The sequence below is a fragment of the Pleurodeles waltl genome, chromosome 4_2 (genome assembly GCF_031143425.1).
Source record: "Pleurodeles waltl isolate 20211129_DDA chromosome 4_2, aPleWal1.hap1.20221129, whole genome shotgun sequence".
Taxonomy (NCBI): domain Eukaryota; kingdom Metazoa; phylum Chordata; class Amphibia; order Caudata; family Salamandridae; genus Pleurodeles; species Pleurodeles waltl.
The window spans coordinates 513,129,852-513,144,455 of record NC_090443.1 but is presented as its reverse complement, the minus strand read 5'-3'; the positions used below and the strand labels follow the sequence as shown (position 1 = coordinate 513,144,455).

The 14,604-nt window shown below is 41.8% G+C and overlaps 1 protein-coding gene across 1 annotated transcript in view; it reads left to right on the top strand.

Annotated features, from left to right (window-relative positions):
- The window catches only part of HMCN1 (hemicentin 1), a 1,093,576-nt gene that overhangs the window by 384,506 nt on the left and 694,466 nt on the right, over positions 1–14,604 (top strand). Inside the window, exons 12-13 of the mRNA XM_069232006.1 lie at positions 2,901–3,042; positions 6,821–6,948. Of these exons, the coding sequence (XP_069088107.1) occupies positions 2,901–3,042; positions 6,821–6,948 (270 nt within the window). The remainder of the gene's footprint in view (positions 1–2,900; positions 3,043–6,820; positions 6,949–14,604) is intronic.

Here is a 14,604-nt window from a genome sequence, read left to right as displayed (position 1 = left end):
TTGCAGTGGTCATTACCTAACTACCCTCGGAAATGCCCATATCTCACACATTTTTTTCGGCCAGTCTTTTAGGTCTTCTTACCCTGCCCATCTCCCTTATTGTACAGCGTCCTTTCTGTCAACTGCCCCTCAACTTGCTTCTGCTCCACTTTTTTTATTCCAATTTGCTTTCCATTTACCAATACATTGCCTACCCTCTGCTTCCCTCCCAGTCTCTCCTTTCCTCATTTTTCACCCACCTTCTTTGTTGCTGGGTAGTCTTCTCTCTTTCTCTTTACCTTTGCCATATTTTCCCCTCTTGCTTTCTTTAAATACTTTTTACGATCATAGACCATAAATGTTTCAGTTCGATAAGACAATAATTCAATTCAAGTCTAAACATAAAATTGATAAATGACACCAAATGTACATAACAATACACAAAAATCTCAAAGAACATCCATTAAAATATTGTTAAATTAAGCAATGAAAATTAAAACATGTTTTTCCAAGTGACACTTAAGGTTGGTATACAGTCTAGACAGCAAGCACAGCTTATTATGGCAAATTATAAAATATCGTTGTTAAATTTTTTTTAAACAAATACTTCAAGTAATGTTGGTATTGACACGATGGTTAACCAAGGGCTTGTGCTTGTGAGACAACTAATAAATTCAATCTAAGACATGAACATTGTGAACTCATACTTAACCTTTACGAACTGGAACTTAAAATAATTTTATGCCGAATTGGCCAGATGCTCTCTAGGAACTTTGCGATCAAGAAAACAACAAAGGGGGTTGTGTAAGCCCTACATATTCTCAAGGCAATTCTATGCTGGTGAACTCCTAGTGAACGACACAAAGGGACGATCGAACGCCTACATTGCTTAGAATAGCTGGGGCAAAAAAACAGCAGGTTTTTCCCTCTCAGTCTCTGTCATCTCCACATTCCTCTTTGTCATTCCTTGCCTTCCACAGACCTTTTGCGCCCATTTTGTCATCTCTTTGCCTATTTCTCTCTCCATCTCACTACACCTCACTCATCTTCTTTCCCAATCTTTTCTTCACTCTTTATGTGCCTACCTAACTGGTTCTTAAAGGTTTCAGTAGTTGTCTGTAGAGGATAACTCTACAAATGCGTCACGCTTATTAGGAGTGACCTCAGTTACTATAGTTCAAGAGTGGCCTTCTTCAATAGGACCAATGGGATTTTGCTCCCAATTACAGAGCAAGGCCACTGCTTTTAAAAGAGGCCTCATCATTAAAGCAGAGAAAGCACAGATTATAGATTCCATCATGCTCACTATCTAAAAGGGAGGCTGAGCATACAAGCAGACAACATTGCTAAGCCATAGACTAACGAAAGGAGGGCAGCATGCTAGTTAACACCAACTCCAAACCATTGAAATAGAAGGAAGGCTGGTATTGCTACACAAAAAAGTTCTTAACTTTAGAAACAATAGGACTAGTATAGTGGCAGATAACTAGACTTGAGCATTACAAATGAAAGATGTCCTAGCATTCATCCAAGATCTCTCCACCATAGGTAGAAAACATACAAGAGAGTATCATAAAGCGTCAGTTACTCATATTGTACCTAATTATAAGTTGGGCAGTGGAGAGGTGCCCGAATTACTGAGACAAGAATTACCAGTAGTAAATCCATTCTGCACCAAAACAGTATGAGGTAATCAGGCCAGAATGGGGAATAAACTAGAAAGACCAGATTTTTATGGGTCAGTCCTGCATAATGTTCCCGATTCAGGCCCATGTAACATTTCCACTTACTGCCAGCTCTCAGCAGGCTGCAAATGAGAGAAGGAAGGTAGTGGTATAGACCATGGTTGGGGTGAGGTGGAAGAATGCTGCCCAGTTTTAGGGGATGGTGGGGAATATGTTGGTGCTCCCCTGTGTTGTTGTCAGGACAGTGGGGCACTGTCAGCCTGTCCTTCTAAGCCAGGATTACGTCTGTGGTGGGGAGCGGTGGAAGGGGATTGAGGGCTCAGAGTCAGAAAGCTGTCTGGGAAGGGTCGCTGTCTGCCGTAGGATTATTCTTCTGTACAGGGCATTTACTGCTTGTGTCGAAGTGGGGGAGAGAGACCAGATAGATATCAGCTCCCCCATGATTCAGGAGGGGACTAGGCTGCGACTCTGACAGCAGTTCCCCCTAGCCTCCTACAAGGTATTACCAGGTGCAGGTTTGCACCCTATGAAAACATGTTTGGAAGCACCAGACCACTGAGAATGAGAAAAAGTGCTTTCTCCACCCAGAGATAATGCTCTGTCTGGCTTGTAGTACCACAAAAGGATGATGAAAGAATGCCCAGACATTGTTCACTGTGCCACTGGATTCAAGCTAGCCTGGCTGATAAACCAGTCCCAGGATGCTTAATTCCAGTCCAGGGAGGACCTGGCCTTGAAGGTGAGGCTGGGCTGTTCCCATAGGGAGCAGAGCCAAGACTGATTTGCATATGGCTGGGTCCAAACTGGGGTGGCATGGTGAGCAAAAGAATGATGGATTAAACCCAGATCTGTGACTGGGGGTGAGTGTTTTAAACATTTCAGCACTCCAGTTATTATCCTTTTGTGCTACCTGGTTGGTAATCAGAAAAACTAAATCTGCACTACAAGTAAAATATTACCTCAATACACTGCAGTCACCATAGCTGAGCACTAAACTCTGCTACTGGCACCATGTCAACATTACAATGACGCTAAGGGTACGTTTTCTTTTTCATACCAGTTCCCAAACACACTAGCATAGCAAAATATTTGAGACAGAATTATTTATTTTTCTTATTCACGTTTCAGACGTTTGTTAGAATTATGTTTCACATGGACATTTATAACCAAGAAATTTGAAAACAAGTACTTGACTGAAACCTTCTACAAATTATTTATTTTTACCTCCCATTACAGAACCGCCAAAAGTGACTGTTGAACCCAGAACTCAGACGTTTGTTGTGGGAGCCGAGGTGACCCTCAAGTGTTCAGCATCTGGCCATCCGAAACCACAGATAGTATGGACGCATAATGACATGTTCATAATAGGCTCAAATAGGTATCTTTCCTGTGTGTCTGTCTATCTGTCCAGCCAACTATTTGTTATTGCTATTTTTAAAGAATAAAATAGTTCACTAGAGCCACATTTAGCACCTTGCTGTAAACAAAGAATGGTTGAAGAGTTTATGGATAATTCCGACATTCATTAGGTGAAACCGAGATTTAGACTTTGATTATTTGAATACCTCTTTGGTCTGTGCGAGTTCAAAGGAAAGGCCATTGTTCTATTGCTTTCTTTTAAGTATCCCCAGCACCATTCTAGTCTTGGAAACTACTCAGTTACAATATCTTTTTCCCCTACCCGGGTGACAATAGAGAGAGATGATTATGTTGGAAGTCAACATGAAGAGTTTTCCCTTCTTGCAAATCCTCTACCAGTGTTAGCTGCAGTGGTCCTGGTGTGCAAGACAGTCATATATACGTTTCTGACAGTTTGAGGTCTCGTTCCTCAGTGGCCTACAAAAAATATTTTTGCTTCCATTCACAAAGGGGACGGGGTCCCATGGGGACCTCTTGCCGTTTGCAAATAGGTCACCACCAACTTGAAGTTGGTGGTAAGTCTGATTCTTTTGCGACTACATTCACTGTTGCAAAACAATCTGACATACCACTTTGACTCGCTGTTTGGAAGGGATGCCCTCAGTACGCCCCTTCCAAATAGCGATTCGCAAACTTATTTTGCGATTCTGTAAATAGATTACCAAATGACAAAAATAGCATTGCTACATGCCAAATGCTATTTTCATGTTGCAAACGGCCCGATTCTGGGAATCAGGCTATTTGCGTCATGAAAAGAGCTACATACATCTGGCCCAATTGCCTCTTCCAGACCACTTTAAACATTGGCGAGCCCAAATATATATTGTGCCTTCACCTGGACTATTCTGTCAACTAACAACTTGAGTCTGCGGTCCTGGTGAAACTCATGCACACATTTAGGTTCTTACTGTGTCCCAGTGTGAACCAGAATCTTCAGCTTCTGGCCTGCAGCCAGTGGCGGAACCTTTCCATTTGGGTTGAAAAGTTTTTCTCTTGACTCACTGCGTGTGAACTCTGAGTGAAGCAAAACTGAAGGTTCTTCTGATCTTGCTGAGAAGGAGGTGGGTCTCTGTTTAGTGTCTATCACCAGTTACGAAGAGCCATGTACACCCAAGAGGGTATGTTTTCAAAGGTCATAAATACCAGTGCAGCAAATTCCTACCTGAACCACAGCCCCATTTTTGCTGCAAGGCAGGTTTAGTTTGCACTAAAAAAACCTGATTTCCTCATAAAAATGAAACTATCTTGACATATATGGAAGTACTTTTTAGAGAAAGCCTTATGTCCAGAACCTCTTTGATCAACCACCACTTAACTCCCTACATGTTGTAGCCTGAGACCAAGAAGTACATTAAGTCAAGACCAGATGGAAAAGAAGACCAGGAATTTTGAGCTAACCATTGGGAATGCTTCTAAATTGACTTGGCGACCGTAGCCTTCACAAAGTTGCTCTCACCCAGTGAACTCTTCATTACATGGAATGATGGTGAACGTGTTTGTAAACTTCCCACAGAACAGTCATCCCAGGTGTAGTGGAGATACCTTCAGACACTCAGAAGCTTGGGCTGAGTTCAGCAGTAACCTACTGGCGCTCATAGAACATTTGCTGGCTAACCAGTCTCATTCATGAAAAAAGAGCAAATCTAGAGAAAAGGGGTCCTGGCCAACCTTGACACACTCAGTGCCATAATAATAAGCATAGGTAAAGCCTATAGTCTGGCTTTCAAACATCAAATCATGCAAAAACTGCCACCCACAAGTGCTATTGAGATAATTGTGTTGTTAATAGGGGTGCAGTTATATTTAATGATGGTAGTAAATGTGGAAGTGGTAATAGCTCACTCTAAAGTCTCTATAGAAGCATTTTAAAATGCTTATTGTAGTAGAAAAAAGTATTGCTTTCTGTGTAAAATGCACATAAGAGATAAACAATTAAATGTACCAGGACTGAGTTTTTGTGAGATGTAAAAAGATACCACGTGATTTACGCAGAAAGTACTCCAAACGGAGGTGGCATGATAAACAAAACAGACAATAGGATGATCTGGGAGAGTAACACAGCCAAAGTCCACTCTTTTGATATATTAAATAATTGGTATTAGTATGTCAAAAGAGACCACTGATTAATCAAGCCAGACCTGAAAGAAGGAGCTTAATTCCATTACTGACCTATTGCAGGTACTACTTGGGACGAAAAATGATATAAGGTGGTTTAGGCCAGTAGGGTGCCGAAATGAAATGTAATCCAAATTGAAGAAGTGTTCTTTCGAACCTTACATACTTCTACCAGACTGCAGATGTCCGTTTACAGTGATCCACAGGATAGCTTGTAAAAGTACTCTTGCAACCTTTTGTATGTATTTATTTATTTTATAATCAGTTCTTTCTTTGTAGAGCAGACTAGACCAAATGGGAAACACAGCCCTTTTGCATTGGAAAAGTTACATCCATATACAAAATTTTGTATGCCTTCATTTTATAAATCAACAGTTTAAGGTTAGATGTTAAATGCGTCTTTGTTTCGTTTTGCTGTGGTAGTTTATTAAGACGTTAACCAGCAGTCTACTGGCTTGCTGTAGATGAAAAGTATAGAAGTCCACTTCCAAGATGGCTGTCAATTTTCATGAGACGACAAGGGCAATTTATCCTTATGTTTTCTTTTAAGGACTAGTAATTAGAGCAGATAAGGAGATAACGATAACCACCACCTCCACTGAGCTGCCTGGTGACTTATAGCCAGTGCTTAATCTGAGCCGTGGGGCCACCAGCACTTATTTTTGAGCACCGGCCCTTATTTTTCCTGATCAGACATTTCCCAAGAGCAAAAGAAGAAAAACACACACAAACGGGAAAGAAGGATGAAAGGAAAGATGGAAAGGCAGCACGAAGGGAGAAAACATGGACCTGTAGAAGTGAGATAAAGGTGGAGGGAGTGCCTGGCAGTGGATTAAAGAGGCCTGGGGTCCGTTCAGAGCTACACAGCCATGAAATTCAGTGTGCTGACATTACATTGGACCAGCTGTGGGCTTCTGAGTAAGGCTTCGGACACACGTAGCTTTTCTCTTACAAATTTAGCACTCTTATAGCCTCAACTGTGTTGCTACTGCCTGCAGTCCTTTCCTTTTCAATTATCGTTTTAACTGGAGCAATCTGTTTTCAAGGTCCTTTTTCCTAGTCTTAGTGGTAAGAGGAGATCCAGCGTATGTAGGATGCAAAAAATAGTGACAGATTTTGGAGCGGGAGTACCGGAGGCTGGAATCTTCAATTCCTGGCAGTATCCCCATACACCAAATAAAAGCAATTATTATAGTTCCCAGAATGGGGAATACCCAGCCCAGCATAGTGGATCTTTTTTCTACTGGGTTTTCCCGGATTTCAGAAAGCCATTGACATTTGTCACCTGCTCAAAGAAAGCGGTGGATTTCAGAGGTGGCGGGTCAGGCCAGGGCAGGGGTGTTGACAGGCTCCAGTTAGTGTTGTCTGCTTCCCCTGATGGTCTGCTTGTGTAACCTGCAGTCATTTCACCAGGTGCAGTTCCGGTCAGAGGTTCCGAATACTCTGTTGGTTGGCATACTTGGCGAACGTATCTATCTCTCTCTTGGTTTTCTAGTTAGGCCTAGTGGGGAAGGCACTGCTTTGTGCATGTAACTTCATAGGCAAAATTTCGGATGTAAGATGATTCTACAGTAACTGCTAATTACAACTAAATTAAATGTGTTTTCCACTGTTAATTGCAGGTACCGACTTGCTGCAGAAGGTACCTTGATTATCAAAAATGCTGTTCAAAGAGATTCCGGAGTCTATGGTTGTTTGGCCAGCAACCCTGCAGGGACTGATAGACAAACGTCTATTCTCACCTACACTGGCAAGTACATTCACCCTATAGCTGATGTGGGGCCCCATGTATGTTTCACCTCTCTTGCATTCGTCATTGTATCTCCCATGCAGTACTTAATTTGTTTTAAAAAAGTGTAGCGGCAAGCCGTTTTTTAAATGCTGATTTTGCCTAATAGCGAGACTACTTAGTCTTGATTAGCCTGCCTATCTTCCACCACCCTACAATGCTTGTCTTTTTATTTCCCTCTTGCAGATCCATTTCTTACCTACTTTCTTCCTTTGTCAGTGCTTTCCTATCTCTCAGTTTCAGCCCTCAAAGGTGAATGCTAGTGCCCACTACCTGCACAAATTAAGCACTGACGTCATACAAGCATTGCCAGAGCTGTCTCCTTGCTTCAGTACCTCTGTGTATGTTTTACTTTTGGAAACAAGACTGGGCCTAAGTGGCTGGTCACCAACACTACTCAGTCAAGTCCCCTCTTAATTGCAGCTTTGTTTGATTTGTGAGAGAACAATGTGAAAAGTCTATCAATAGGTTTTTCAGATCATATGTGAAAGTGTATCCTTGCCTTGATGTGATTATATATCCCACCCGGCTAAATAGACGTTTTCAGTTTATTTTTATTTGTTTACCCACCATATAATCCTTCTCTGCTTGTCTCTATTGGGTATTCTCCCTCCTATTATGTTAGACTTGATTTCAATTATTATTTCAATTTCACACTGTAATGCTTTAGGCTGTATTAACCAAACTGAGGATTATAGATAGTTTTCAGCTCCATAGCCAGTGGAGACACCCATAAGTTTGAAAGCCATAAGCATAGCTCATAGAAAGTTGGATCTTGCATTTTTACGGACCAAACTATTTTCCTGCATATCTAGTCGCACCTCAGTTAGCAAGCACAAATAACCACAGTAGCAATGCCTTCTTTTACTTGTAAGTTAACAGTGGGCTGCTTCCCTTCAGCCCCCTGCACTAGGAATTTGCTTATTTCAGGAGTACCTTGGTTTTAAAATATATGTTTAGTCAGGCCCTCCTAAAGATAAAGTCCAGAAAAAATGTTGCAATAAAGCACCAGGATATCATCAGGTAGTATCAGGCGCTACATTAAGGCCCAACTTACTTACAGCACCACCATAGATGGTCCCAAGAGAAGCCATACGGCAGCAAATGGCCTCAAAAATAGTTTTGTTGCTAGTAAAAGGAAACATGTAAACAATAAAAATGTACATTTACCCATGGCACCTTCCTGGCACCACCTTCTCTAGGGTAACAATGCTCTTTCTTAATAGAATATTGTTTCACCTGGATACAAACATTGAGCATTGTTGGTGACCAAGTGGTTAAAGAAAAAGGCAAACTTAATATGCTGTCAAAGAAAATAAATCTGTTAGTAAGTTTCCATGGAAAAAGGAAATGATCACACAATAAAGTGAACCTATTTTTACTCACTTATTTTGTACTTACTTATTTATATATGCATATATTACACAGTAATGGTTGCCACTGTATAGTTATAGGTAGGACAGAGTTTCCATAGAAGGAGCATTTTTTGCTTTGCTAATAACTTTGGCACCATTTGATGAACCTACACGAAACTTTCAAAAAACATTCACCCACCTTAGCTCCTTCTTGGAAAGCTTTGTGCCGATTTTCCATGCTAATTCCCATAGAAAACTTTGCTCTCCAATACAGAAAAAAAGAACTGCGTGGAATTATACCAAATTTGGCAGAAAATTATAGCTTTATTCAGAAAGCATGCTTTTTGTGATTTAGTAAATCCATTCAGTAATTTTGGAGAAATTTGCAGGGATGGAAGGGGTCAAAAAGTTAGGTAAATCTGGATAGTTGGTGTGCTGGAGTTCCACGGTACAGAAAATTAAAACTATTGGGCCCTCTGACTGGCTGAGGCAGCTTTTTCTCCCGTTGACCATTTTGGTACTCTGGGACCATGACCAGTTTTATAGTACCAAGTGAACTGATTGGCTGGCCACAACTGATAGGAAAATGTTACGTTGGCCATACAGAACTAAGGAAATCAGTCCTGGTGTCCTGAAAAAAATCTAAAATAGAGTATATGGGGCAAGGTATGGGCACCCTGATGCCTAAGCACGTGTGGAGGGGGGACCCAGACTGACACCACCAGGGGAAAAAACTAGAAAAAGTATGGTATTCCTGAGACACCCAGCATGACCCTCCTTTTGGCCTTTCCATGTGGAAGCTTGCAGTGTGCCATTTCAGAGGAGGGAGTGAACACATTTGTTCTTAGTAAAAAAAATATAAGTGCAGCAGCCCACATTTTTTAGGAGACCTTGCACTGCCAAATGTTGTAGTTGCTGAATACTTAGGACCTGATCCACAGAGGTAAACTTAACCCCTCTAGTGCAGGCATTGGCCACTGGCCACCGCCCGCACTACCTCCCTGGTGCGGATCAGGACCAGTGGCCGACACCAGGGAGGGGGGTATTTTTTATTTTAAAAAACCCTGGGAGACACGGAAGAGCTTCTTTCTCCCCCCACCCCCCACATACCCCTGTGTGACGTCAGCGTGCTGCGAGGCGTGCTGAGGTCACACTTGTTTCCCCCACCACAGCAGGAAGCTGCAGGTAAGGCCGCGTCCTGCTCCGGTGGGCAAAACAGGCCCAAACAAGCCTCCCTACCGTTCGGGAAGGCCCCGTTTGAGAGGTCTTCCTGAAACAGCTTCCTGGCCCTCGATCGCTGCGATCAAGGGCCAGGAAACCCCACTAGACACCAGGGAATTCACTTGGGGGGGGGGGTCCTCCCCCTCTTGAAATGGGCAGCCCCCCCCCACCCGCCCGGGGGGCATATTTCTTTTAAAAAAATAAGTTTACCCATGGAGGGGTGCGATCACGCCCCTAGGAGTTAAAAAATTGGGTTAAAATGATTTTTTTTTTTTTTATTGAGAGGGGGGTCGCCCGTGGGCAGGGGTCAATTTGTTTTATAGTTATATGGTTTCCCTGGGGGCCACTATGGCCCCCAGGGAAACCATGCAACTATTAAAAAAAATATAGATCTATATATATATAGATATATCTATCGATCTATCTATATATATATATATGTATATATATGTCACTTTTGGTCAATGTGTGTATGGTTTGCCTGGGGGCTGCGATCGGCCCCCAGGAAAACCTCACTCACATATAAAAGTGATCTCTTTTTATATATATTGGTTTTATATATATTTATATTCGCCACCAGTTCTCTTGCAGTTGCAACTTGCGTCTTCAAAGCAACGCACATAGTTCAACTGACGCGTTTCAACTGTAGCTTTCAGGCAGCGTTAAAAAAAGGTAAGTAACTCTTGTGATTATGTTTCTGCTACAAAAGGATCTGACTTTTGTCTAGTAGCAGTTTTGATGCCATAAAGTAGCGCCGAAGGTTTATATGCCTACTGCAAAGATCAAATCTGTATTTTAAGTAAATAGCTGAGTGGATTAGTAAAGCCAGCCATTACCAGCGCTATAATACAAATGAAATGTATGTGCAGATGTAAAAATGTGATGTGTCCATGTTGCGTTTCCTGTCACGGGCACAAGGCCTACCCACACAAGTGAGGTACCATTTTTATCGGGAGACTTGGGGGAACACAGAATAGAAGAACAAGTGTTATTGCCCCTTGTCTTTCTCTACAGTTTTTCCTTCTGAATGTAAGACAGTGTGTAAAATAGAAGTCTATTTGAGGCATTCCCAGTAATTCACATGCTAGTATGGGGACCCCAGAATTCAGAGATGTGCAAGTAACCACTGCTTCTCAACACCTTATCTTGTGCCCATTTTGAAAATACAAAGGATTCCTTGATACCTATTTTTCACTCTTTATACTTCACCAAATGAATTAGTGTATACCCGGTATACCATGAAAACCCATTGGAAGGTGCAGCTCTTTTAGTGTCTCTGAGTACCTAGGGTTCTTGATGATCCTACAAGCCCTATATAGCCCCGCAACCAGAAGACTACAGCAGACGTAATGGTATATTGCTTTTGAAAATCTGACATCGCAGGAAAAAGTTACAATGTAAAACGTGGAGAGAAATGGCTATTTTTTTCACCTCAATTTCAATATTTGTTTTACTCCAGTTGTTATTTTCCATAGGAAAACCTTGTAGGATCTACACAAATGACCCCTTGCTGAATTCAGAATTTTGTCTACTTTTCAGAAATCTTTAGCTGTCCAGGATCCAGCATTGGTTTCACACCCATTTCTGTCACTAACTGGAAGGTGGCTAAAAGCATAAAAAATAGTAAAAATGGGGTATGTCCCAGTAAAATGCCAAAATTGTGCTGAAAAAAGTGTTTTTTGATTCAAGTCTGCCTGTTCCTGAAAACTGGGAAGTTTGTGATTTTAGCACCACAAAGTCTTTGTTATGCCATTTCAGGGGGAAAAACACATGCTTTCTTCTGCAGGCTTTTTTCCCATTTTTCTGAAAAAAACGAAATTCCAGCTGTATTTTTGGCTAATTTCTTGGTCTACTCCAAGGGAACCCACAAAGCCTGGGTACCTTTAGAATCCCAAGGATGTTGGAAAAAAGGATGCAAATTTGGTGTGGATAGCTTATTTGCACAAAGAATTATGAAGGCCTAAGTGCAAACTACTCCAAATAGCCAAAAAAGGGCTCAGCCCAGGGAGAGGGACAGCAGCTGAGGGGTTAAACTGTTGTGTAAGTTTATATTTGTCTTGGAGTTCACAAAACTGCATTTTAATAGTAACATTACGAGACTCCGCAGTCGGAGTGGATCGCTCTGCACATAAAAAGATAGGTATGTTTTATCTTTTCATATACGGATTTTAACTTTATGATTCAGGCACTAAGAGTGTCTAGTTTTGATTCAACCTCCTTTTTTCTTTCTTCCAATACTCTACACTTCCTGTCTTTTTGCCCCACTCGTTCCCATTGCTGCTTTTTATCTTTGTCCCTACTTCCTATCTTTCTCTTCATCCTTCTTACGCCCTTTTCTGCCTTTTTGATCTCTTTTGCCCTAGCTCAAACTCTGATGATAAAATTTAAGTTCCAGTCCCCAAAAATGAATGAAGGTGCCCACCACTTGCAACCAGCAGCATAAATTAAGAATTAGGACAGCTTACTTGGTCTCATAACAGCTCAACAAGCACACATGTTGTTTCAGGGATCTGTGGGATTTCTCCTCCAATGGGGTGGCCCGTATTTGTGGATTCTTTTTACTTTGGGAAATGGAGCAGTTCTTGATTGGGGTAACAATCTACCAGAAGTCTGTCAGGCATAGGGATAGGCATTAAATGCAGGCCCAAGGTTTGAGATTTTGAATTCTGCATGTTGGTGTTTGAGCTGAAGCAGGAACCATCTTCACACATCTATGTGAACAGTTGTTGTGGGATTGAGAGATTAGATTAGACATAACTTTGACTGGGACAAAGCATGATTGATGATGAAATGATGTTTGGTGTTTAGCCTACAGACATCAATTTGTCTATTTTTGTTTCTTGCTCAGTAGCCAGTTCAAACTTTAGAGAATGTCCTGAAGGTTACATTTTTTTAACTGCTAAAATGTTAACTCATCTGCAGTTGTGAAAGGAACTCAAACTACAGCTCCTTCCTCAATACTAAAGTGAGTAGGTGTGAGATATTAGTGCCCTCCTAGCATGATTGAGCTAATTATTTGTGAACTACAACGTGGTTTTGGCATTTCAGTGCAGCCACTGGAGTTTTGAGGGTCCATTGAACACCAACAAAGTTTACTGACACTTTTCCATAAGAGTTGGTGAGAAGCTTTATACACAGGCAAGCGGGCATTCAAGATTATAAGAATTGCGCATAGTCAATCACAAGAAGAGGACATAACTGCTCAAAAAAAGAATTCCTCCTTGGTCTGACAAATATACCTGATTCTGTAGATAATGTTGCATTAAAATGTATATAGTCAAGGGACTGGACACATTTCTGCAGAATTAGCAGACTTCTAGCTGAACCTATATTATGTGTTGACTATCAACATGTCTATGAGATGAATGGCATTCTGTATAAGGCTCTTATTAGTTTATTAAATCGAGTTTTAGGCTGGTGACCAGCTCTACCACATTGTTAATCCTGCCTAGACAGTGGCATGTCCTTTTAGAGGACATCACCGCACACTTACTCTACAGAGCTGGTTTTTGGAGTGGAACCCCACAATTTGATGTTTCAAAGTACTGTGACAGGAGAATGGAGTGGACACGATTACAGAAGTGGTATGAGGATATCAATTGTTATTCCCAATTCATTTAGTACAATTCCAATAAGGTCAGATCACTTTGGATAATGATTTATTTCTGGTTTCCCAGCCCGGACTCCAAGTCTTCTGGCCTCTGTATTCTGGTGCGGTATACCTTCGGGGATAAAAGGACATAGGTCGTAGAATACAGATCCTCACATAGCTAGATTTAGTCCCACCACCACACCAAGGTTTCTATTCCGTGTTACAATTAGCTGAGTTCTTTCAACAGTGCGAACCTCGGACCCCAACTCCACGTTGTATAATGCTATAGAATAGAATACCACTTCTGTACCAAAAAAGTGTTGGAGTGCATTATACTCGTGAGTTTCTACACACCAATTCTACTTTTATAAGTAACAGATTGTTTCACCCATAACCTCCCACCACATCGCGTTCCCCTCGTTTTCCCCAGACACTTGCCTGAGGCCACGGCTCAGGTTCCGAGCCGCGGTGCCTATGTCCAGAGGGCCTCTCTCCTCTGGGAACACATCTTCACTGCTCCGCAAGCCACCTCCGGCATCTCCTCGTCCCATCGCCCCCAGCCGTTGTCTTCTCCGGGGCCCTCACTGGTCTCCTGCTTCCCGCCGTGTTTGCAGGTGTTCTTCGGGACTTCTTGCCTCCGTTCTTCTTTGTCCATCTCACCCAAACTACACGCTCCTGTTCCTCCTTCCGGGTCCATGGCGCTATCATGTTAATCTCTGCCCCTTATCACCGGATTGGTTGCTACTTCTTCTACTAATAGAATGCTACCTTGTGATCGTCGGTACCCCCGGGGTCCTGACAGCCTTGAATTACCCGAGCGCAGCCGGGAGGCACTTTATAGGTACTTAGCCAGTATTTTGCATGGATCAAAATCACACTCTACTACCTTAGTGGCAAAATGCGCAGGTGCGTTTTTAGAAGTAAGGGTGACTAAAAGCTGTTGAACATTCACCTGTCAAAATAGTAAAAATAAGAGCAGGTCTGTCTGTATGGCGATTACAGGCAATTCACTCTTCAGTTCCCTGACTAGCCACTGTCTTTGCTGAAGTAAATTAGTTCACAGTGCCGTTTAAATTTGAAATATCAGCCAAGTGAAACTGATTGGTCTTTCCTCACAGACCCGACTTCTGCATCAAACGTTTCTGATCGGCTCCTCTGTCCTTCTTCAATCCAAATATTGTCATGTACCTAATGTACCCATACTCCCCAAATATCTGCTTCCTTTATCCCCACCTGTTTAAATATTTCTTTAGGTTTTCTATTTATGACTTTGCAGATACCTTCTCTTTTTAAACACCAGTAATATCACTTTCGCCACATTTCCCTATTATTGAAATATCTGCTATTAGCTATTTCTATCTTACTGCATTTGTTTTATTTTTTTTATGAAGCTTTATTTCGGCCACTGGTGGCATAAAAGCAAATTATTACAATAAATACATACATTGT